The following is a 23,551-nucleotide window of genomic DNA, read 5'->3' as shown; positions in this document are numbered from 1 at the left end:
CTCTAGATGTTTCCTATAAAGTTAATCCAGTTCAGCATGTGGCTTCCTTTCTATCACCTGGTTTGTGTGAGGTTTGTTCTGTCTTCTTCCTCTCCTACCGTTTCTCTTTAACACAGTGTCTGATCTTTTCAGATATTTGTTGCGTATAATTCTTTATTAAACTGTTATTGTGTTATTTCATCTTTGTGTTACTGCAGTGACTGCTTTGCTGTTTAAGATGGAGGAAGCCAATCTAGCAAGCAGGGCAAAGGCACAGGAGCTAATCCATGCTACTAATCAGGTATCAATTACAAAATAATGCAACTTCTAATGGAGCTATTTGACAGTATTTTAGCCTGAATTGCTCTGAGAATCTTTCTATGTGCTCTAAGCTTTCAGGAACTTCCCAGACCGCTCTTCAGCTGTGAATATGAGAGAAATTAAAGTTGGTTCTCTATATAGTTATTTTCCTGAAACTTTTTCCCCCCAAGATGACTAACATTTGCTACACCTGGCCAAATTAATATTTAATACAATAAAGTAACATTGTTACGTGACATTTTCTCACAGATCCTCAGTCAGACCAAGCCTTCTACCTCCTTGGTTTCACAGCAACCACCACCTCCCATGATGACGTCTATGGGTCATTCGGCACCTCCGTACCTTCTGCACACCGGTCTGCCTCTCAGCAGCAACTCTAGCCCTCCTACTCCGACCGGAGTCCCTGCTCTAAACATCCAGGGAATGCCCGGACCAACCTTAAGTTCATTTTTCAACACTACTTCCAGCATGGAGATGGGGAAAAGGGAAGGCAGCACGAGCTCAGAGGGGAGAGGGGACACGGATAAGGTGAGCATTGTACAGCACATCAGTCAAGTAGTGAAGGTGGCTTGTTTTTGAAGCTCGGTAAAAGTCTTTCAGGAGAAACAGGGAGCTCTGGTGTCTGCCTTTTCTAGGAAAATTGCGGGTGAATGGTCAAAGTCTGAGATGGTTTGTGACCACATTGCTTTGCATCTCTTTGCACTGCATGACACTTAACACATTTGATATGACTTTAACACATTTAATAGTTTTATTACGGGGGATAGCTGGCATCTATAAAAGAAATGGTAAGTTGGCACTTCCATAAGGATTGACAAACCAATGTTTTCAGATTTGTACCTGTGATGTTGCCCAAGTTTAATACAAGACTGACGGCTTTTTTTAATTTTTATTCCCTCTGACAATCTTTTTAACAGTATCTGAAGAAGCTGCACACACAGGAAAGAGCTGTAGAAGAGGTGAAGCTGGCCATCAAGCCATACTATCAGAAAAAAGAGATCACCAAGGACGATTACAAGGATATACTACGCAAGGCTGTACATAAGGTAGGTGCTTTCACCATACTATTTCTTGCCTCAACCTGTGCTCTTGCCTAATTCTGGAGTAACATCTTACCTTTTGGTTACCCTGCAGTCTGTGTTGTCAGTTCTCCACCCCCACCCCCCCCCTTACCAGCAAATTCTGCTTCGGTTCCCTGCAGCATTAAAGGGATGTGGACAGCTTTTATTTGTAAACTATCAGCATTTGCTATTGAAAGCTACCATGTTACCAGCCACTATACTGTTGCCATAAGGCGAACTTGCCTAAACGATGATGCTATTCCCTTTTGTAGTTTTTATTAACCGAGCCACAAGGAGATTAAATGACTTGCTCATGATCCTACAAAGCTGGCACAAGGACCACAAGTCTTCATGTTCAGATACCTGGGCTTGTAAAGCCACAATGTCCAGCAATACAAGAAAGATAACACACACACACACACAAACTTGTTGCTACAGTTAATGACACCGTTACTGCACATATTCCTATTGATTGAGTGCAATTTTTAAGACACATCCCCATATCTTCCAAGATGGTCTATTTAATATTCAAAATAATATTGTGGCCCATAGTCTGGATGTCCATTTTTGGAGAAACTCCTGGATCAGTTTTAGAAGATACTCTTGAAAAGTGGATCTTGACAGAATATGAAATTACTTTAACTTTTTTTTTTCCATTTTCATTCCGAGCACCTACACAATTATGAGATTATCATGTCGTTTGCAGATATGATCTGCCATAAAGATGGCTGTCAATGTAAGTGTCAAAGAATCATGTTGCGTAGTCCTGATCACTCAAACTTCGGAATTGCCATTTAAATTTGTTAGATATGACGCACTGAAAAAAATACAAATAAATCTCTGCATTTTGTGTATTCCGTGATTTTGTGCTGCTGTGCCATTTACATTTCATTTTTGGGCTTCAATTGGAAATTCTGAAACCAAATATGATAGAAAAAGACTGTTACACATTTGGGTATATTGTCTTTGCTTCTACATGTTGCTAAGTCTGATAAACTGAACTCTACTTTGTTTTTTTTGTTTTTTAACTCTTACTGCAGCTGTGGGGTTAATACACCCATTTCCTGTTTTATAGGACTGGCAGAAAAAACCTCACTTCTGCTTTTCACAATATTGATTAATTATTATTTTGATACCCATGTAGGGCAGTCCATATGCAGTATCCAACAGACCATTTCAGGGGCAGAGCAGCAGCGCTCGCTGTGATACTGAAAACTGGTGTTTATCACTATTTTGTTTGACTTTCTTACCTGAAGGAAGGCCACGTGGCCTGAAACGTTGTATCTTGCTATGCTCCCTGAAATAAAGGGTGTGTTGAACAGAATCAACTGCTTACTTTCGTCTACCCTCTTGCAAGGACAACTACAGACTGTGAGGCTATGTCAGGGGTGGCCAATTCCTCCAGTCTTCAAGGGCCACCAACAGGTCAGGTATTAGGGATATCCCTGCTTCAGCACAGGTGGCTGTGCCACCTGTGCTGAAGCAGGAAATCCTGAGCCTAAACTGTTTGTGGCCCCAGAGGACTAGAGTTGGTCACTCCTGGTCTACATGAATACGTCCTGCTTTCTGATTGTTTCACTTCTTTTTTTATTCTACTCCAGTCCCTGACTGCGTGACCAAACGGACGAGATTCAGCACCTAGGGAATTATTGCGTGTTTTTTTGCCTTTTGTATAATAGTGCCAAGACACCATGGATCTGTCTCCCTCATGTTGCTGCTTCCTTTTCCCACTTTTCTAATCCAGATCTGCCACAGCAAAAGCGGAGAAATAAACCCTGTGAAAGTGAACAACTTGGTGAAAGGCTACGTCCAGCGCTACAAGTACTTCCGGAAACACGGCAAGAAGATGGAGGATGAGGACAGCGGCGGTGGTTGCAATTACCGCACTGGGAAGGAGATGGGGCCGGTGGACAAGGGGGCACCCCCTATACCCATGATTTGACCTGGAGAGGACTGTACCAGCTCACTTATTTTGTCAATTTAAAAAAAAAAAAATAAGCCAATTATAATTGCTAGTTTAAAAAAAATGCTTTTATGCAAATTTGTTTAACTTTAGAATTAACTATCTTTAGAAATGAAAAATATATGTAAGTGACACATGACAAACTGCTTCCCTCGTGGTGTACTGTTAGACAGCAGGCACGTCTGAGGCTGGGGGTAAATCCACATCTTTGCTAGCTAGAAGTGCACAGGAGTTCTCTTTGCTGTGCAGCCTGATTTTAAATAGTCAATTGTCCTTAATGTAAATATTTCTGCTTCACAGAACTGCTGCTTTATCCACATTCTACATTGTATTTTAATTCCTTCCCTCCTTTTTATTTCTCTCCCCCCCCCCCTTTTTTTTTTCTTAATTTTTGTTTTCGTGCATGATTTGCCATTAGTCTCTCCCCCCCCCCCCCCCCGGTAGCAGGTGCTTGTTATAATCTCTTGCTGACTTCATATTGTTAGCTATATTAAAATGCCATCCTGTGAGCCTCCCTTCCTACTCTTCTCTCAATGTTTGCTGTCCTTTCTCTTCGCTGCAAGTACACTGTGTGTTGGTGATTATATAAATATGTACTGTTTATAGATTCTCCTGTACAAACAAGGTTTTTGTTTTATTTAAACATCATCTAACGTGCCCGGCTGTGCGCGGGTTGCAGTAATCCCCCACAATTTTACCCCTGTCCCACAGTTTTTACAGGTTGATTTTAGGCAAGTTGGCTTCTTGTAGATTGCCTTTTCTTAATAGGAGCTATTGTCCTGAGTAAGAAAGGGTGTAGAATAGAAACCCCCTAGCGTTAGTATGCATGCAATGTTTCAGGTCTTGAGGTTGACAGACAAACAGACACATTGTTATAGATTAGTTTAGAATGTTATTGGTTACCAACAGGAACTGACACTGAAGCACTTTTAAGACTGCATCATATACAGCAATAAAGAGCCTTTCTACCCCCCCCCCCCAACCCCCCCTAATGGGTCACAAGTGTTAATCGGAGTATCTGTTTCATCTTGACTAAAACATCCAATATCTTGGAACAAATTATTTTATCCTTAAAATACTACTTATGTAATTTAATACATATCCAGATTGCAAAAGTGCAACTTGCAGAGAGGAATTCAATGCTGTATGTTGAAATGCTGCTCTGTCCAGCAAGTAAAGGGTCATGTTTATTTAGCAGTCTGACTTTGAGACAGATTCCAGCAGTGTCAGATCTTGCCTAAATTATTGGTGTCTGTAAGGAATGTAAAGTGAAAACCATTGGGAATGGTCATGCAATGTATTTCGATAAAAACCATCAAGGGCAAGCAGATGTGGGATTGTCAATCACTGAATTTAAAGTCCCAACCCCTCCCCATGTCTCATTTGTTTTTTTGTTTTTTAAAGAATTCTAAACCCTGGTCCTCCAGAGCTGAACCACGCTATTTATTTTAGCTTTTGGGGGACGCTCCGTTCCGAGATACTTAATGTTTCTGGTCCTCCTACATTTTTAAAAATGTCCACCACTGTCATCCAATCGGAAGCCGCATTGTCATCTCCCTCCCCAATGCAGCTTCCTATTGGCCCACGAGACTAAAGCCAATTTGGTGACCATTTTGATTTGTCCAGTGGGGAAAAAAAAAACCATTGGCAATTAGAAGGGTAAATATAACAGGAGTCCCCCCACCCCCAAATTAAAGGGGGGGAGAAAATGACGTTTAGCTCCAGTAAACAATCCAGTGTTGGCATTTTTGTTGTGCTCTTTATGAAGTTTCAACTAAATAGCCCTTAAAATGGATATTATAACATTTTATACTTTTGAATTAGACATGACATGGATGTCAAATATGAAACATGTCATTTAACTTGGAAATGAATTATAAACACAAGGCAGAATTCTATATATATTTTTAAGGTAGAACTGCTCTGTATTTCCTAAGCTCTCTTACATTTCATCCCAGTATAAACATCCAGGTTTTTTTTTTTAAATTTTTATCAGCTGTATTTTATTGGCATATAAAAATGCGACAGCATGCGATTATATAGATACCTTTACATTTTCCAAATCGAAATAAAAACCGTCCACATTTTAAATGTTTAGGTGTGTGCTTTTAAACCCTTTATTTGCACTGCATATTAAAAATTGTATGCAATTTGTGCAGAGAGAAGTATACAGAACAACCTTTGCAGGTAAACTGTGGTGCTCAAATTGTGCAAAGAGCATGTTCTGAGATTTCCATTGAAGTGTAAGGCCTGGGACATAGTTCCACAGACCCCGCTGAGCAGATGAACTTACACCCTTCATCTGTGATCAGCGCGGCTTTAGCAGCTGCTTCCGCATGCATGCGCAGGCTGAGAAATTCTGAGGAGACGGGCAAGTTTAAAATTTGCAGCTCGGGAGCGGAGGAGTGGTCACGTGACCGCTCACATCCAATGGGAGCGAGGGACTAGCCCCGCCTCCCGCCACGCCTCTGTTCCACCCCGCCCCCAAAGCGCGCTCACTGCCTCGCCTGCCAGGACACAAAAAAGCTCTAGTTTGAGCAGGCGAGGCAGAGCAGGCGCACGGTTCAGCGCGGCCCGAGACATTATACAGACTCGATTTTGTGCTATGCTGTATGGAGAAAGTTATCTGAACTTGTCCAGCATGGCACTCGTGGCTGTTCACAGTGCTTCCTCTGGAGGAGGAGTACAAATCTCAAAAGTAGCTTTATTATAAGACTTTTTTTCTTTATTTTTTTTTATACCATCTCAAACTAGCCCTGTTTGAAACCAATCTCTTTTCTAAATCAAAAGTTGCAGCACTGATAACAACCGTTTCATTTAATCCATTGCTGTGTCTGTGTATAAAAGGGATATACAATGATGAACCATTATTGAAACTATTCCACCCCCCCACCTCCCCCCTCTCTGTTCTTGGCTAAATTACAAGTAGTGAAATAATATAAAGTGTTCATATAATGGCCTCCTGGTGTGTATATTTGTATTTAGGATCAGATTTTTATTTTGGTTTGTGCTACATGGAATTCTTCTAAACAGAATTTGGGCTTGAAATATTTTACCAGAAAAAATACTGATTGACATCTTGATTCTAAGCATGCAGTGATTGCTGCCTTCATACAATCTGATCCAAAGGGATGGGAAAGGACAAATTCATTACGGGTATGGGTCAGTGTTGTATGTAGAGGTTTGAAGTCTATTACTTGATTCAATTGCTTATTCAATAAGCCCTAAAACAGTTTTTCGCACTGACTGACTACAACTACCCATTGACTCAAATTATGAGTTTGACCAATCATATTACAATTGGTTAATTCAGGGCTTGTTGAATACTTTTTATGCCTCAGAGAAAGGCTTCTTGTGATAGAGTTCAATAAAAAAAAAAACACTTCTGAATAGAAATTAAAAATCTGCAGTGCTAAAATCTACTGGTCCATGTTCACCCTAACATTGTACTGTAGTGCCAACCAGATGTAATGAATCCTTCCTATAACAGCATTCCTGGGTACCACCTTCCTGAAGCTGAAAAATTAGCTCTTTAGGTGGCTCAGAGATGCTTGTGTGCGCCCAGATGTTCCAAGGGAATGTGAAGAGCACATATCCACGATAATATTAGAGGTGTTGCATTATGTAGTTCTAAAACCTCTAATAGTTAAACTGTGAACAAGTTTTCACAAAATGTGTATTTTTCCTTAACATTTTGCAGAATGGACATTTCAGAAGCAACATGCGTACAGTAAGATCGTTGGTGATAAAAAAAAAGAGAGAGAACTAGGAGTAAATGTCCATTTGTTCCTCCAGGTCTCTTAGATAGGACAGCAAGCTAGTACTGGATAGCGAGTCCGAGATTTGTAGGTTTAATTCAGAGCTGCGGAGGGAAGAGGCGCCACAGGAGTAACTCCACTGATGAAGCGTCTGCATTGCTGTCGATGTGATCTAAATAGGATGTGAAAAGAAAAACACAGTTGTAATAAGCCACTCAAGGGAACCACAGCCCTTCCTCAGAAGTGTTCTCAGCAGTTCAGTTAGCAATAGATTTTAGAATAGGACTCACTTGCACCATAATGAATTTCTTATCCCATTGTCTCTCATCAGGCCAGAGTTCTCCCAGACACATCCAAATGGAATATTGTGGAGATTCTTTCCTCTTGCCTTCTATGAATGCTATCAAGTCTGACAGAAATGGGATACATCATTTACAAGTGGAGAGCAGATCTATTAAATAAACCAACTGCCCCTCTTTTATATGGTTTCCCAGGAAAACATTAAAGACTTCTATGTGCGTTTTGTTAGAGAAAAAAATAAAAAAAAGTTGAAAATGGATTCTGCTGATTAATTCAGTATGTTAGAGCAGGGGTGCGCAAAGTCTCTTGAATGCTCCCCTTTATTTTAAAAGCCTTCGGGGAAGCGTAGGGCCTTTGTAACAGCCGCGCTGCGTGCCCCCCCGAAAATCTCACGCCCCCCAGTATTAGAGAGTAGTGTGACAGCATTATAAGGTTGTGTGTTTGAGGATACATTAGGATATGAACATATTCCATCTCAGTATACAGTGTAGCGTGTTAAATGTTTTGCATTAACACCATAGCTGCCAGGAGGACCAGCAATGCATTTCAGAAAATAAAAAATCGATGAGGGTGGATAATGTACTGCATGTATTTATGTGTTTGCAATCCTACTTTTTTAGTGTCTTAAAAAATGAGCAAGATAACAAATGTACTTCATACCTGCCACAAACTGCTGCAAGGTGTACAGAATGCAGAAGTCCTCTTTGTCGATATTATTGGGTGCATTTGTCTCCGGCGTGTTTGTCATGCTCCAGTAGCCTCTGCACTTGCCTAGTCTCCTCGCGCAGATGTCTCCACCTTTCACCTCAACCTGTATTCCCTCCTCCAAGTTCTTGAGCAGCTTCTTTAGAGATTCCACCACTCCCTGGTCCCAGATCGTTAAAGGGTTCGGCAGAACCATATCATCCAAGAAGCCCCCTGGACTTGGTTGTTGTCTTGAAGTAATTAAGAAGCCATGGCTGTTTTCCACCACTGTGCTCTTAACAAGGGTGCCCCGATAATAAACTTTCACTTCAAAATGTGTTTCTAGAGGCAGGAAGACACCAAAGACAAGGTATTACAAGTGCAAAGATTAAAGGTGCACAGTGTTTAAAAAAAAAAAACAACATCCCAGCAAACCAAGAAACCTGTCGCTAGAATGAAAAATTCAGCTATTTGCTGGACCTAGAGTAGAAAATGTCCACGTTACCAAGTGGTCAAAGTGCTTCTAAAAATAGCGGTACTGTGTGGCATTGGTGAAGAAAATAATACTGTTAACAAAATATAGTGTAGAGCTTTGGACCACATTTTTTTTTAAAGGTATTTCTTTTACATTTTGTTGAAGGAGATGACCCTAAATCTCAAGGACGGTCGTCTTCATTATTTATCAAGGCTTAGATTTCCACAGGCAACCTGGGCTATAATAACATGGCCATCACATCTGGAGTACTAGGTCACGCCAATGCTCAATAGCCCTACGAGTTCAACGTGGCTGAATCTACAAGTACTAAAGCAGCAATGTCGATTTTATTTTGAAAGAGCAGTGGTTCTATAAAGTAAACTAAAAGGTTAAGCTATGATAAAGTAGACCACCACTGGAGTCAGGACGGTCTCCAAAAAAAAGCCTGTACAGGTGTAATATCGCCTATATCAGCTGTCTGTCACAGGACCATTACTCGTGTAGCTATCCCGGAGGAGAAAAATGGCAGATAAAAAAAAAAAGTCAATATCTTATTAACTATGGGGGTTCAGGACCTACAAATCATATAGCAAAATCCCGAGGGCTCCCAGTATAATAAAAAGACAAACGGGAAGGGGTGGCTCAGTGAGTAAAGACACTGGCACTGAGCTTGAAGCAGGGTGAGCCTGGTTCAATTCCTGGTGTCGGCTCCTTGTACCTTGGGCAAGTCACTTTATCCCCCTGCGCCTCAGGCACCAAAAAAAACATAGATTGTAAGCTCCACAGGGCAGGGACCTGTGCCTGCAAAAATGTCTCTGTAAAGCGCTATGTAAAACTAGCAGCGCTATACAAGAACAAACAATTATTATTATTATTAGGGGGGATGCTGCTTTTAAGTAAAATGTAAGCGATAAACAGGATTAATTCACACACAAGTTGCTGATCTTTTGGAGTTTCTTTTGTCTTAAGTCCTTCATAACCACAGAGTTCTGCATTGCATTTCTTCCATTTGTTAGTGGATAGGTTAATATGGAAGAAGTTGTGTCTTACCCAATGTGTCATTGTGGAAATAATTCGGCAGTGGGTTTGGTTGTTCTTGAACTGGGAAAGGTCCACAATGCGCTCCTATGAAATATGAATGAATATACATATATTAGAAGATCTTATTAACATGCAAGGCAAGTCGCAGAGCTGCTCATAGGCTACTGTTGTATACATATTCATTTAGTTAGTTCTTTATAAAAGATAGAGGAAGCACAAGCAGTAGCCAACAATACACTAGATACCCCGACGATGTGAAATCCCAGCCTATTCTCTGTGCCTCAAAATACTATTGCTGTTCGGAGTTTGTTTAAAGGAACATCTTTCTATCATGTACCATTTATAATTTTGTATTTGACATAATATTTAATGGAACTTCTATAAGTAAATACACTGTGCCTCTTTTAATGTGGACACCCTGTACTATTGAAAAGGAGATCCAACGCACTATGGATTTGCTGAATAGAAACATTTATTGTGTCACACAACGTTTCGACTATAAGGTCTTTATCAAGTGCCTGTCACTTGATAAAGACCTTACGGTCGAAACGTTGTGTGGCACAATACATTTTCCTATTCAGCAAAGCCGCAGTGCGTTGGATCTCCTTTTCAGCAGTTCAGTTTCGGATTACCAGGACAGGTACCCCTTGAACCAGCAGCACCAGTAATATTGAATGTATTATTTGATTGTGGTGTGCAGCATATCATCTTTGTTTTGACACCCTGTACTATATCATGGAGTAACTTTTAGGAAAAAAAATTATATATATATGAATAAATGGTTATTGTATACCTGTGTGCTCCGTTTTTGGTACTTTCTTTTTGTTGGTTACATATTATTGTACTAGGAGCACCGTTGTCTGTAGTCATAGTTACTCATACTTGACAGCCTATGGTAACCACTTTATAGTGTGTGTGTGTGTGTGTGTGTGTGTGTGTGTGTGTGTGTGTGTGTGTGTGTGTGTGTGTGTGTATGTATATATATATATATATATATAGCAAATAGATAAAGAACAATAGGCCCTCCGTCGGGGAAATCAATATGGTGGATGCAAATCCTGTATAGAACAAATAGGCAATACGATACCGTGTAGACAGAGACAAATATCAAAGGCAGCACTCCAAATGGGTGTCACGAAGGACCGAAACGTTGGAAATGATGTCTTGTTAATACAATATTCTTTTGACAACCATTTGGAGTGCTGCCTTTGATATTCGTCTCTACACGGTATCGTATTGCCTATATATAAAAAAAAAACGGTGCCTTTAAAATTTTTATTTCAGTACGAATGTACATTTACACATTTAGTATTATGAATGTGCACCCACAACAAGGTTTTTCTGTAAAGTTGAACTAAACAGGTACAAGGTATGCTGAGAAAGCAGCATTTGTGGCGTTTTGCAGCTACAGTACTACAGTATATAAGATCAAAACCTTTCCCATTACATGACATGGCGGTACTGACCATCTTCCTCTGCATTGCCTGCGTAAGGTGAAATCTCACGGTTTAAATGGGTCTCTCCAACACCAAATACTTCTGGCCCAATGTAGCAGGGTTCCTGAGCTGATGCAGCATTGTAGGTATCCATAGATGCCACAGTGTCAGGCAGGTCTCCAGGGGCCTGGTACAACTCTGAAGAGCACATATAACAAATAAGAGAAATAAGCACTTTGCGGCAACGATTCAGATACAGTACACAATACAACTAATCAGTGGTGAAAGGTGTGGGGTTTGTCTGGCACAGTCGGGTATTGTAGCCCTAACTTTTGATTGAAATACATTTTATGGAAGTAGCGTCAATGTAGTTGCATAGCAGTCAAATGTACAAATAAAACAGGAAGTTGAATGCATATCAGGCTTCTGAGGAACGAGAGGGGAGGCCTGAAACGCTGGCGTGGCTTTGGACATCCGGGTGGCGGTTATGTACTTCTTACATTTCACTCTGTGGATTATGTGATTTTGTATGATGCTAGATTAAATAATAATAATAAAAAAAAAAAAAAAAAAAAACATTTACTATTTTTGTAATTACTCATTAAATGTATTTTCTTTTATAATCACTCATTGAGTTAGTAAGCGTTTTATTTTATTCTGGGTGCTGGTCTGATTTAGCTTTTTTTTTGGAGAATCACTAAGGTCCGTGGCGGGTTGCTGCATCCGTGTGAGCGTTAGCTACCAATGTTAACTGCCATCACTGGGTGGGGTGCGTTACCCCACAACAGACCCAACTAAATGTCCTTCGAGGACCGAGGGTGTTTGTACCCCTGATGCTAAAGAAATGTTGCAGTTATTGGTGCAAATAACGTTAAAGCCGCAGTAACGATAGTATTATTGATTGTAAACCTAGTCAGATGTGCATTTTTGGCAGAAACTACAGACAATATTCCTCCTGTCCATGGTTTGGTGTTAGTTCCCACTGATTACATACATTTCCGTTCAAATGCTTAAAAAAGAAAAAAAAGGGAATGTGAATGTGTATAAATCCTTCATTTAATGAGCACAGACATAGTTTTTGTTACTCTTATTTTTATTACTATTAAAATTACTACTCTACCGATGGCCTTTTTGACTTTAAAAAACCGCCACCCACTATAATTTCATCTACCTGCATCACAGCCAGGGCTTTTTGTTTTGTGTGTGACAGTACATGCACCAGTTTCTCTTACCCCCTCCTCCTGAGAATGCGTCGCCGTGACAACACGGTATCAGATGGCGACGCGTTACCATGACAACGCGACGTAGCATGAGGAGAAGGTAAAGAGGCCGGGTACCGGCACCTATTTTTTTTAATTGTTTTCCCAAAAAAAAAACAACCACTCACGCACGCACTTATCACAACCTACAACAAATCAAGATATTGAGCAGCAATGTTGCCCATCGTGTCCCCCCTAACAATAAAGGGTATGATTATATGGAACAGTGAGGAGTTACTTGATGCAAATCATTGTAGTGTGTGTATGTCTCTAATTGACCATCGCAGTGGTTTTTCCTCCACATTTTATGCAGCGGACATTAATTTAAATAAGGCTCCATACATTCCATGTACTTAATCAATGTATTCTAACCTTTAGTGAGACGCTAGGTGCTTTCCTCTTAACCTCTCTTGCTGTACTAGATGACTGGCTCTGTAACTCCATGGGCTGCCAGGGGGAGAAGCTCTGTGCAAGCTGTTGAAAGATTATCCAACTGCACCTATTTCACAGGAACAGATGTAGCCAACGGTATTGCAACCCCTGGTGTGCTGCAGCGGGACATACACAAACGCGTCGGCGGGAGAAACCGGACGTTGGTTTAAACCAGGAGGGCGACGGTACCACACCATGTCACCCACGCGTGTGTGCCACTGGTTGCAATAACGTTGGTTCCATCTGTCCTGCACCAGGTTTCCACGTCCTCCGTCAAGTGAAAAGCAGCCGCCCCCCGCTGTAGCCGTTACTGCCAGTGCGTGCGAAGGAGTTTCATTCTACTGGGTGAGTCTCGGAACCGTCCAGCTAACTAGTGGAATGTGGGAAGTAACATGGGTACTGTATGTGTAAACCACACACCCAGACCTAGTCTGTGTGCGCGGACATAGAAAATATCCACGTTTAATTAGAAAAACGTGTTAACCCTTCCCCTGCCACGTATTGTAGCCCAATGACTACTGTAACTATTTATTTGTTTTAGGTTTATTTTTATTTTTCTCCCACTTAGAAAAATGTAACTCTCTAACCCAACTCTTGTTTTTGCACTTGATGTAGACGGGCACCCTTTGCGTGCCACCTTAAAAGCGAAGATCCCACCGAGATGACCTATTGTGAGAGTGGGCTCCATATGATGCCTTTATCACTTTCTACCTGTTTTTTTTTATTTATTTGATTATATTTTAATAAAAAAAGACAAAGCCTGCGGTATATTGTTCACATGGCAACTCCTGCTGTTTCTTCTCACTTGCTCCACTGCACCAGGCAGCACAGATGTGTTTTCTATACAAACTGCAAAGGATCTTATCTGAAGATTAAGGTAATCCACGTTATCTGATAAGGTTCTTTTAGGTCTACGTATGTCACTAAATGATTGGAGATTAGCAGTCATAATAATATCGATTTTGCGCTATTTTTTTAGGACTAACATACACAGTTCGAGAAAAACTAGAGAAATGGGTAAAAAAAAATAACAAAAGTGTGTGTGTGTGTCGGGGGGGTCTTCCCTTTTAAGCAGTAAAAGGGGCAAAATGTTATTAGGAACCAATACGCATGAGCCCGCTGATGTGTCCCACTGGATATGTTACTGATCACTGTTTTAGGAGCACTAATCACACATTTAAATATATGATGTTTCAAAAACCGAGGGAAAAAAACTTAAATCACTTCCATGTCAGGGGCTCTGAAGCGCTTTTCCGTGCAGTGTGTCAGAATCCCACCCAGGGAATTACCGGCACGCTCAACACGGGAGAGAACGAGGGAAATGCTTCTACTGTACCTTCCTGGTTCTGGGAGAGGTGCAGCACAGTAAGTGCATCTTCAAGATTTCTTCCCTGGGGAACATAGAAAGATTGTGTGTGACTCAATGTATTCCATTCTTTGTTCTATAGTGCGGGTAGTCAGGTATATTTACGCGTAGAATTTTCCTTTTACTTTGCCTTTTATTCGCCTTACACTGTAAAACCCTACAGCTGTTTACAATTCATCTATTTATTATTGATCCTCATTTACCTGTTAAAATAACCTACCAGCAAACATGCATCTGGACATGTGTATCTACTTTTCACCTGTGTCCTGAGCAGATCACTGACGAGTACAAAAGGCAGAGACAGGACCGGCACTCACAAGCTTATTAAAAGGACCCTCAACCCCTCCCCACTACAGCACTCCGCCTGCTGACAGATTATATCGGGCCGCTAGTCTCTTAGCAGCAGATGTGGTGTGAGACACTGGGGTTTATGCAGAGATCAACGTTAGTGAAAGGAAAAACGGCAATAAAATAGCCACAGAATTGGCGTTAAATATGGGCGGATGCAGGAAACGGCGTTACCTTCTTGTAGACTTGTTGATAATGTTGGCGAGTTTACATTCGCGTTAAACTCGCCATGCCGTGGCGCAAGCTGTATAGCCAATTTTCCTCTATGCAATTCTGACGTGTGACCAGTACCGCGGCGAACTGCAGCAAATTGCCATGTTTTGCTGGCGACACGGAACTCGCCATATTATGGGGCATAATGGCGCGTTCAAGCGCATCGATGCTACTGGCATACCACCCTATCTAAACATGGCGAATTTAATGTTCTCGCCACGTGTTTGGCGAATTTTAAAGTAACGAAACCTGTTGTGGCGGATTTTGTGAATCTCGCCATGTTCTCGGGAGGACAAGCTTCTCTGATGCGTATTTTCGCCAAAAGATGGCGCTATTTCCATTCTCTAACGTCTCTGCATAAGCCCCACTGTTCCACACCCGACCTGGTTAATGCCATAGAGTAGACGCACCATGTTGCGGGTTCCGTCGCTGTTGGACCGTAAGAAATAATCTAGATCTGACGATGGGCTGACACCATCACTTAAAGTTTGCTCTTCAGAAGTTGCATTGTCTGTGAAAAAAAAGAATCAGAAACGAAATCACCGTACAGTGTATAGCCAACAGTATCTGCTGCATCTAATGTATATCTCAGGCAGTAACAGAGTGTTTTCTGTGTGGGGTATACACAATGAAAAGCTGACCCCAATAACACATGGGCATAACCTTTGGGTACATGTCGTACTTCCCCTTCATATCCCCTTAGAATCATTCCTAAAAACAAATGTAACTTGGATTGTTTCTTTGGAAATACTGAACGTTTTTCTTCAATGGCGACCCTGAAAAAGCAGAATGCCTGTAAAACAAGCGATTGGCCCCTGACAGGAGGGAGCCAATCAGGAGGAGGAGAGCAGTTTGCCTGTAGAAGGGCCACAAATAGTGACATCACATAAAAGAGCTAGAGCAGGCGTGGCCAACTCCAGCCCTCAAGCGTCAGGTTGTAACAAAATCCCTGCTTCAGCACAGGTGGCTAAATCAGAAGGACTGAGCCACTGATTGAGCTTCCTGTGATGAAGCAGGGATATCCCTAATATCTGGCCTGTTGGTGGCCCTTGGGGACTGGAGATGCCCCCCCCCCCTGCGCTAAAGAAAGAAAACCCTCCCAGGTTTCAGTTTACTATTTTTACAAAAACCGATAGAAGAATGGCATTAAAATATTTATTCACCTTATATAAAACAGGTTCCCCACCACAACCACAGCATTGGTTCATGTGTAGTGTGGAGAAGAGGTGCTGCATCTTTCAAACGGAAGGATATAGGTCCCACTTCAGTATAGTGTGAAGCTGCTTCTCTGTGTCAGGGAAGTCTCTGATTCCCTGCATGTCAAGTGAGCGCAGAGCTTTCCCTGGCAGAAGGAAGCCGCTTCACAGCATAGTAACTGCTATAGGCAGTGGTCGACAAATCACCAAAAAATCTACTCGCCGAACAAAAAAATCTACTCGCCACCTAGTACCAAACGTGTGCTGCTTCGGCCAATAGGAGCTCGCCACAATGTTAAATCCACTTGCCCGGGGCGTGCAAATGTATAGGTTTGTCGAACACTGGCTATAGGGTTACTTAATTTTTTTTGTATTAATCTGTGATGGCGCCACATTGCATGGATACTCCCATTAACTGCAATGGGTGTTTTAATTTGATAGTGCACTGATCGGCACTATTGGAGTTTAATGGATAATTAAAAAAATGTTTTTTAAATATCGATATAATCATCTGTCGCACACATAAAATAAACGAGCGCCAAACACAAGGCGCCTTCTCTAGGCGTATTTATTCTGCGGAGACAGATATCGATTTTTGCTGTTTTTGTGCTTATTGGGACCCTGCCACACAGCCAGCCCCTATATTTGTTATTGACTTATATATTCCAGAATTGGAGAAGTTGGTTCCTATGCTCTCTACCGAGATCGGGGTTTTTTTTTTTAATAGATAACCCGCAGTCAGTACAAGGAAAAGAGAACCGGACAAACTGTAAACATAGCGATGTCCTTTATCTTACTGTACATTGCAGGGGAAAGCCTTACAATACATGGGGAGGACCATCACCCAGAGGGAAAGTGAAGGGGTTACTTTCATAACTGGATTTTCAACATTTCCCAGAACGAACACACCATTAACCCTTTCCCTGCCACAGCTTGGTGTGTTACTGGACCCCCGAGACGGTGATGGGATTAAGGTTTCCTGCCCCCTTTCGCAAACACAGGGAGAGTCCTCACTTGCAGCCATTGCCCCTCCTGTGATCTCGTAGACTTTATGAGGGTTGGTGGAGTCTGAACTTCTGTTTTGGACCACTCGGATGTTTTTCTTGCGGTTCAGTGCCGAGCGCAGGTTTCTCTTCCATATGGCTGGGTTGGCCTCATCCACCGTGGGGTCGTAAGCACCACTGGCAATAGCCCAAGCCTGTAGGAAGAGGAATCAATGGGAACAACAGAATCATTTTTAAGTTGGGGACGGAGTCGCACCGGAAGACGCGGTAACTCAAAGTGTTATGGAGTATAGCTTACTGCTTGGGAAAGAGATCCACTAACCAGGGGAGGCCAACTCCAGTCCTCAAGGCCACCAATAGATCAGGTTTTCACAATATCCCTGCTTCAGTTAACGACTGAGTCACCTGTGCTGAAGCAGGGTTATCCTTAAAACCAGACCGCTTGGTGTCCCTTGAGGACTGCATTTGGCCACCCCTGCACTAAACCTTTATTGGCATCCCTCAGTACTCACAGCTATTGACACTCATTGCCTGCCCCCAAGTCCCTCATTACAGCATGTTTCGGTTACACAGCAATGTGTGCAGGGAGCGGAGGCAGAATTAGAAGAGATTGGAGAATTACAGAGCTATGTTTATTTATTTATTATTTTTTGCTGCTTGCCCCTACTCTAATTTAAACTTTAATTAGCAAATTTGTGCCAGAGATTGCTCAAAAAAGGGCAAAACTGGAAAAGAAAAAGGAACAGTGCTACCCGAAAAGCACTTTTCACATGATTTTATTCGCTTTAGGAGTACCAAATAAAAACAATATATAGGCATCTACCTATAGGCATTATTCAATATCGAATTGTAAGTGTAGCGGTCATGTAAAATGGCTACAGTCATCTCTCCTGCTGACAGTAAGGCCTGGTAAGTTGTGGGCATGCCAGCAGTAATTATGGAGGTTTGCCCTCACACCCTGGTGGGGTGCCCTGTGTATGGATGGGAGTAGTCACATGCTCTGACTCCATGGTTAGTGATGTCAGAGGTGTGTCAGCTTCCAGAGTATACATAAGGCACAGCACTGAGTCTAAAGTTAGATCTGCCAGAGATCTACGTTCAGCTCTGCCAAGAGGAGGAGGAGTTCTGGCAGGCGCTCAAGTTCAAGTACTAGCCTAAGTGACTGAGAGTTATGTTATAGTAACCATAGAGGAGACTGTGTCCAGGGACCTGGCACAGGGCAGTGATCCCTGCGGGGATAGGGAATCCCTATCTAAGGAGAGATACACCTTTTAAAGGGAGGCACTGACTGCAGAATGAGTGGCTAAGAATATACTGCGAGGGGCAGCTAGCCCACATCAACCAATAAAGATGCTCTTAATCACAAACCCTCTCGTGTACATGTGTGGAGTGAATGTACAGAGAGGAGCACCACGGAGGAGTTCCTCAACAGGATCATCCCCTTGCGGACGCAGGGATCCTGATGAGGTGGAGGCGCTGCACTGGAACTAGGTGAGACTCAACACACTACCTCAGCTGCCTGTCTGGACAGGTCTTCCCCATACACCATCATGCGGGAGACTCAGGAGTCCTGTTGCCAACAGGTGCACCACCAGACACTACCACACTGTAATGGGGGCCGGTTAGACCACAGGGGCCAATGTGAGATTGGGTGGGTCAGGCCGGTTCAGAAATACCGTTACATAAGCATAAATTCATTTAGCCCCAAATGGTGCTATTCTATAAGATACCTTATGGCCAACATCTGCCAGTGATTTTACTAGCTACACACATCGATAGATAGATAGATAGATAGAGCTGCTGTGTGTGTGTGTGTGTGTGTGTGTGTGTGTGTGTGTGTGTGTGTGTGTGTGTGTGTGTGTGTGTGTGTGTGTGTAGAGAGCTGAAGTCTGTGTGTGTGAGCTCAGTGTGTGTAGAGCTGCAGTGTGTGTGTGGGTGTAGAGCTGCAGTGTGTGTGTGGGTGTAGAGCTGTAGTGTGTGTGTGTGTGTGTGTGTGTGTGCGCGCACACACAGAGGGGGCAGCAGTGTGAGGATATAGATAGCTGCAGTGTAAGTGTATATAGAGGTGGTTTCATGTATTTACCATTTTAATTAAAAACAATCTATATAACTATACGAAAGTGTCTATTATTTATGAAAAAAACCTACATTTAGCCTATAATAGTAATAATTCCCTCAGAACAGGGCATTACTGGCCAATAATGCCCTGGCTGGTTTAAAGTCCCTCGGCTTCACCTCGGGCCTTCAACTCTATTGGCCAGTAATGCCCTGTTCTTCGGGGATTATTACTTAATCATCAGTGTTTGTCATGGCTGATAATATACTGGATATACGTATCCTCATATGAGACCGTAGGTAGGATCACAAAATTATTTTAATGATACTCCGTAGTGATAGCCTTGACGTCAGTTGGACTGGGCCGACCAGCGGGAGCGAGCAGAGAGACAGAGCAGAGCCAAGCAGCTGACCCAGCGCGTCCTCCTCCACACTATCGTCAAACCGGCTGGGGAGCCACAATTCAACGAGACTTCAGCATGCTAGGTGCATGTCCTAGTTACCTCTAGTAAGTAGGATTTCAATTTTAAAGTATCGACAGCAAAGAACATCGAGCCAACACAATTTGATTTTGTTTTGCTTTTTTCCTGGTCACAACCACCTGCTTTATATGGATTTTATGTGGAGTATCATTAAAATAAGGGTAATGCACTATCGCGGCACTCTCTTTTTTCCTGTCTCCACTTGCATATATCCAGGACGGCGCTGCATTCAGCATAGAGTGATTTCCAACGGCAGGGCTGATCTTCAAAAGACACCCACCTGGATGGGTTTGATTTCACAGTATTTATTTTATGCATTAACGGTCCGAGCGCCATAGAAGTTCCTTTTCGCTAACATTTAAATATGAATGCATATATTGTATATTTTATGTTGATATAATTATTTTACACTTTAATGATTAAAGATTCATTTTTATTGCACTTATTGGTACAATCAGCCTCACAAGTTTTTCTCAGAGCTAGCATTATCTCCTATATGGTATTATATACTGCCAATTTTATTTCCATATATAGGCTATTATCCACTCCCCCCCCCCCTTTACCCCTACCAATATCTTGCTCATTAGTAGGGGAGCACTGATTAAGGGACTTCTCTCTTCCCCTTCTGGGGATGGTTCTTTGTCTGTTCATTCCTTTTCTTAGGTGCACCTACTCGGCTGTAGCATTATCTATACCAGGGGAGCACAGGGTTTTTTTTAGGGGGGCGGGGGGCAGTGGCGGTTGCAGAGGCCCCGCGCTCTTCCACAATGCACTTAAATTAAATGCCGGGAGAGTCGTGAGGCCTCAGTAACTTCTCTTACCTGCTGTCAGCTGGCTCTTCGGTGACACGTCGCCATGGCAATGCGACATAACGTCATATGACGCCGCTGAAGCCCGAGAGCAGGTAAGGATAGGGGCGCGGGGAGCGAACTGAAAAGTTTGCGCATCCTGATCCATACAGTAAGCTGGGCAGTGGACTTTTTGTTTATAGTGAATATCAACCATATAATAAATAATTTAATTACCAGGCAGCAAATCTATTATTTCATAAGAAAGAAACTATCCGCCCTGTTATATATATTAAGAGACTGCAAAAAATGAACGTACGTACATATACATATAAATAAAATTAAAATAGCACTTGTGAGCACATTCATATGTCTTAGGACGCGGGCATGGTCAGCGATTAGCTGCTGACCCGCGCTCACGCTCGTCAGTGAGCCCCTGCAGCTGCAATGAGAGTGGCTTTAGCAGGGGCTCGCGCAGGCGTGCGGAGCCGTAGCAGACAGAAAAATGTAAGTTTCAGCGCTGAGGGGAGTGGAGGGCTGGTCACGTGAGCGGTTCACCCAATGAGGGCGAACCAGCTCCGTGATGTCACTGGTCCGCCCATAGACACATCCCTGGACGGCGCGCATAGTAAGACCAGGGAAAGCACGCGCTTTCCCTCAGCCTCCGCACGGCTGCAGTCTCTCTGGACTCAGCTTTAGGCTGGGGCCATAGAGGGGTGAGGAGTTCGGAGCCGCGCTGACGCTGAGGCTCGCCTGCTGAAATCTGCGCGACTTCATGCCCATGCAGGCGAGCCAGCAGGCGCGATGGGAGGCGGGGGGAGACTGAGGGAGGCGGGGCAGTGACGTCGCTGGGCCAATCGCCCGCGACGCACCGATGTCAACGTCATGGCGCCTTAGACAGGTCTGCAACCCTGCTTTTCGCCATTATCACCTACCATACAGTGCTTCCACTGCAGCAAAAGATTCTGGGAAATTACATGCAAATTAGAACACACAGTGTTACCTTTTGCCTCAAATCCATTTTTTACATGGAACCCTTATAAGCTTATGCTCGCTGCATTACACAGCTTTCAGCGCAGCCTGGCTTTTGATGCATAGCCAGTGAATCCACCCACTGGCCGACCAGTTTGACAGCCCTGTCATATGTTAAAATACTAACATTTTATCCTTTTTTTTTCACACAGGAAAAAAAATTGATTTGTTGGACAAGTACAGTATACTGTGCCCTCCACTGCAATCATGAAAACCCCCAGAGAACATGTTCACCTCAAAGATCCTGACATCCTCCCCAGATCGGTCCTGCCTCAGGCCATGTTTCCAAGGGATGCGGAATTGTGTTCGCTCTGTGTCCAGCCAGACGAGGCCCGGGTATGTTCCGCTGTCGATCTGGCTGATCAGCCAGGGAACAATGAGCGGCTTCTGAGAGCCCATCCTATGCGATTGCAAAATGTGAAACTGTAGGAATAAAAGGTTGGAGATATCAAAGAAAAGAAGGGCTCTGAAACTGAGGCAGCTCCAGAGCAAGGTGTTGGGAATTGCATGGGGGCCTGCAAACAGGGGTATTCTAGGAAGTGTGATATGGGGGGGGGGAGGAGGAACGTGCGAGACGGGGAGGGGGGAACGTGCGAGACGGGAAGGGGGAGGGGGGAACGTGCGAGACGGGAAGGGGGAGGGGGGAACGTGCGAGACGGGAAGGGGGGACGGGGGAACGTGCAAGACGTGAATGGGGGAGGGGGGAACGTGCGAGACGGGAATGGGGGAGGGGGGAACGTGCGAGACGGGAATGGGGGAGGGGGGAAGGTGTGAGACGGGAAGGGGGGAATGTGCGAGCCGGGAAGGGGAGAGGGGGGGACGTGCGAGAAGGGAAGGGGAGAGGGGGGAACGTGCGAGACGGGAAGGGGAGAGGGGGGAACGTGCGAGACGGGAAGGAGAGAGGGGGGAACGTGCGAGATGGGAAGGGGGGAGGAGGGAACGTGCGAGACGGGGAGGGGGGAACATGCGAGACGGGAAGGGGGAGGAGGGAACGTGCAAGACGGGAAGGGGGGAACGTGCGAGACGGGATGGGGGGAGGGGACCGTGTGACATGGGATGGGGGGGAAGAACGAGCGAGATGGGGGGGGGGGGAGTGCGAGATGGGGGGAAGGAACGTGCGAGATGGGGGAACGTGCGAGATGGGGGGAAGGAACGTGCGAGATGGGATGGGGGAGGAACGTGCGAGATGGTGGGGGGAACGTGCGAGATGGTGGGGGGAACGTGCGAGATGGTGTGGGGAACGTGCGAGATGGTGGGGGGAACGTGCCAGATGGTGGGGGGAACGTGCCAAATGGTGGGGGGAACGTGCCAAATGGTGGGGGAAACGTGCCAGATGGAGGGGGAAACGTGTGAGATAGTGAGGGGGGGGGGGGATAGAGGGAAGTAAGAGAGCAAGGTGGTGTGTAAGAGAAAGAGGGGTGGGATCGCAAGGTCGCCGACACAGGGGGGGCACGAAAGCTGTCGGGGGCCCGGACTGAGTGGGATCGGGAGAGGTGCGGAAGTGCTACTCACTCAGTTGTTCTTCGGGAGACCGGCCTTCTCCGGGTTGAGGTTCCTTACAATGCATCTGATCTCAGGCGCGCTATTAGAGAGGGTTGGGGTTCCTTACAATGCATCTGATCTCGCTATTAGAGAGGGTTGGGGTTCTGCAGAATTTCACAATATATTATTATTATATAATTATAGGGTTCATTAACCAAAACTAACTACCTTAGTACACACAAGGTTTGCAGAATCCTGCAAACTCTGTTGCAAAAATGTCTCCCATATCAAGTTCTCATTAGCCTTAAGCGAAGCTGCGTCCATACAGCCTTCGTCCACGCGGAAGCGTGCGTGACATCACCCACGTGAAGCAGGTGCATTGCCCGGACATGGTAGACGCGCCATCGGGGGGCGTGTCTAGGGGCGTGTATGTGACGTCACAGAGCTGGTTCGCCCTCCTTGGGTGAACCTGCTGTCGCGCGCGGTCTATGGGTGCGATCAATGCGTTAAGGCAATGTGAGCGCGGTCTTTCGGCGGCATGGACGACACCTTATCCAGTGTCAGTAATACCAGAAGTAACCCATTCTCTTGTCACATAAAGAGGAAGGTGGCACGCCCTCATATTCCTCCCTGACCTGTACCCGCTGCAGACTGAGCCCCTCTGCAGATATACTCTATCCGAAAAGTTCTCAAGAACAGCTTCTGTTCTTCATGCTTCTCCCACACAGGTCTACCCCAATGTGTTACTTACAGCATCAACTTACCCGAGGGAGACAGCAACAGCCGGGAGCTGCCTGTGTGCTGCACAGCGCTTTCAGTTTCACAGCTGCTTCCTGATCAGGGCTCTGCACCCTGAGACTGCTCGCCCCGCCCCGC

The 23,551-nt window shown here is 44.1% G+C and overlaps 2 protein-coding genes across 11 annotated transcripts in view; one reads left to right on the top strand and one right to left on the bottom strand.

The window, feature by feature from the left end:
* SCAF1 (SR-related CTD associated factor 1) overlaps positions 1-8,968 on the top strand; it is a 19,195-nt gene extending 10,227 nt beyond the window's left edge. For 6 of the 7 annotated variants that reach the window (XM_075605738.1, XM_075605736.1, XM_075605734.1 and 3 more), the window contains exons 8-11: positions 198-280; positions 550-828; positions 1,218-1,346; positions 3,106-8,968. In XM_075605738.1, the coding sequence (XP_075461853.1) occupies positions 198-280; positions 550-828; positions 1,218-1,346; positions 3,106-3,303 (689 nt within the window). In that variant the 3' untranslated portion in view covers positions 3,304-8,968. The remainder of the gene's footprint in view (positions 1-197; positions 281-549; positions 829-1,217; positions 1,347-3,105) is intronic. The other variant, XM_075605740.1, reaches the window with a different exon arrangement.
* On the bottom strand, positions 5,297-23,551 carry IRF3 (interferon regulatory factor 3). 4 transcript variants are annotated; one of them, XM_075605741.1, is made up of 11 exons: positions 23,440-23,551; positions 22,706-22,839; positions 21,428-21,616; positions 16,742-17,030; positions 15,047-15,147; positions 14,046-14,100; positions 11,049-11,216; positions 9,592-9,666; positions 8,043-8,408; positions 7,373-7,491; positions 5,297-7,254 (listed from the first exon to the last, which is right to left on the bottom strand). In XM_075605741.1, the coding sequence occupies exons 3-11, from the start codon at positions 21,590-21,592 to the stop codon at positions 7,090-7,092; spliced, it is 1,503 nt and encodes a 500-aa protein (XP_075461856.1). In that variant the 5' UTR covers positions 21,593-21,616; positions 22,706-22,839; positions 23,440-23,551; the 3' UTR covers positions 5,297-7,089. The 4 variants fall into 4 exon arrangements, with proteins under 4 accessions (XP_075461856.1, XP_075461859.1, XP_075461858.1 ...); XM_075605744.1 differs by having other exon boundaries at positions 16,847-17,030; XM_075605743.1 differs by having other exon boundaries at positions 22,706-22,775; positions 23,440-23,530.

Source organism: Ascaphus truei, chromosome 6, assembly GCF_040206685.1.
Source record: "Ascaphus truei isolate aAscTru1 chromosome 6, aAscTru1.hap1, whole genome shotgun sequence".
Taxonomy (NCBI): Eukaryota; Metazoa; Chordata; class Amphibia; order Anura; family Ascaphidae; genus Ascaphus; species Ascaphus truei.
This window is presented reverse-complemented; position numbering and strand designations above follow the sequence as displayed.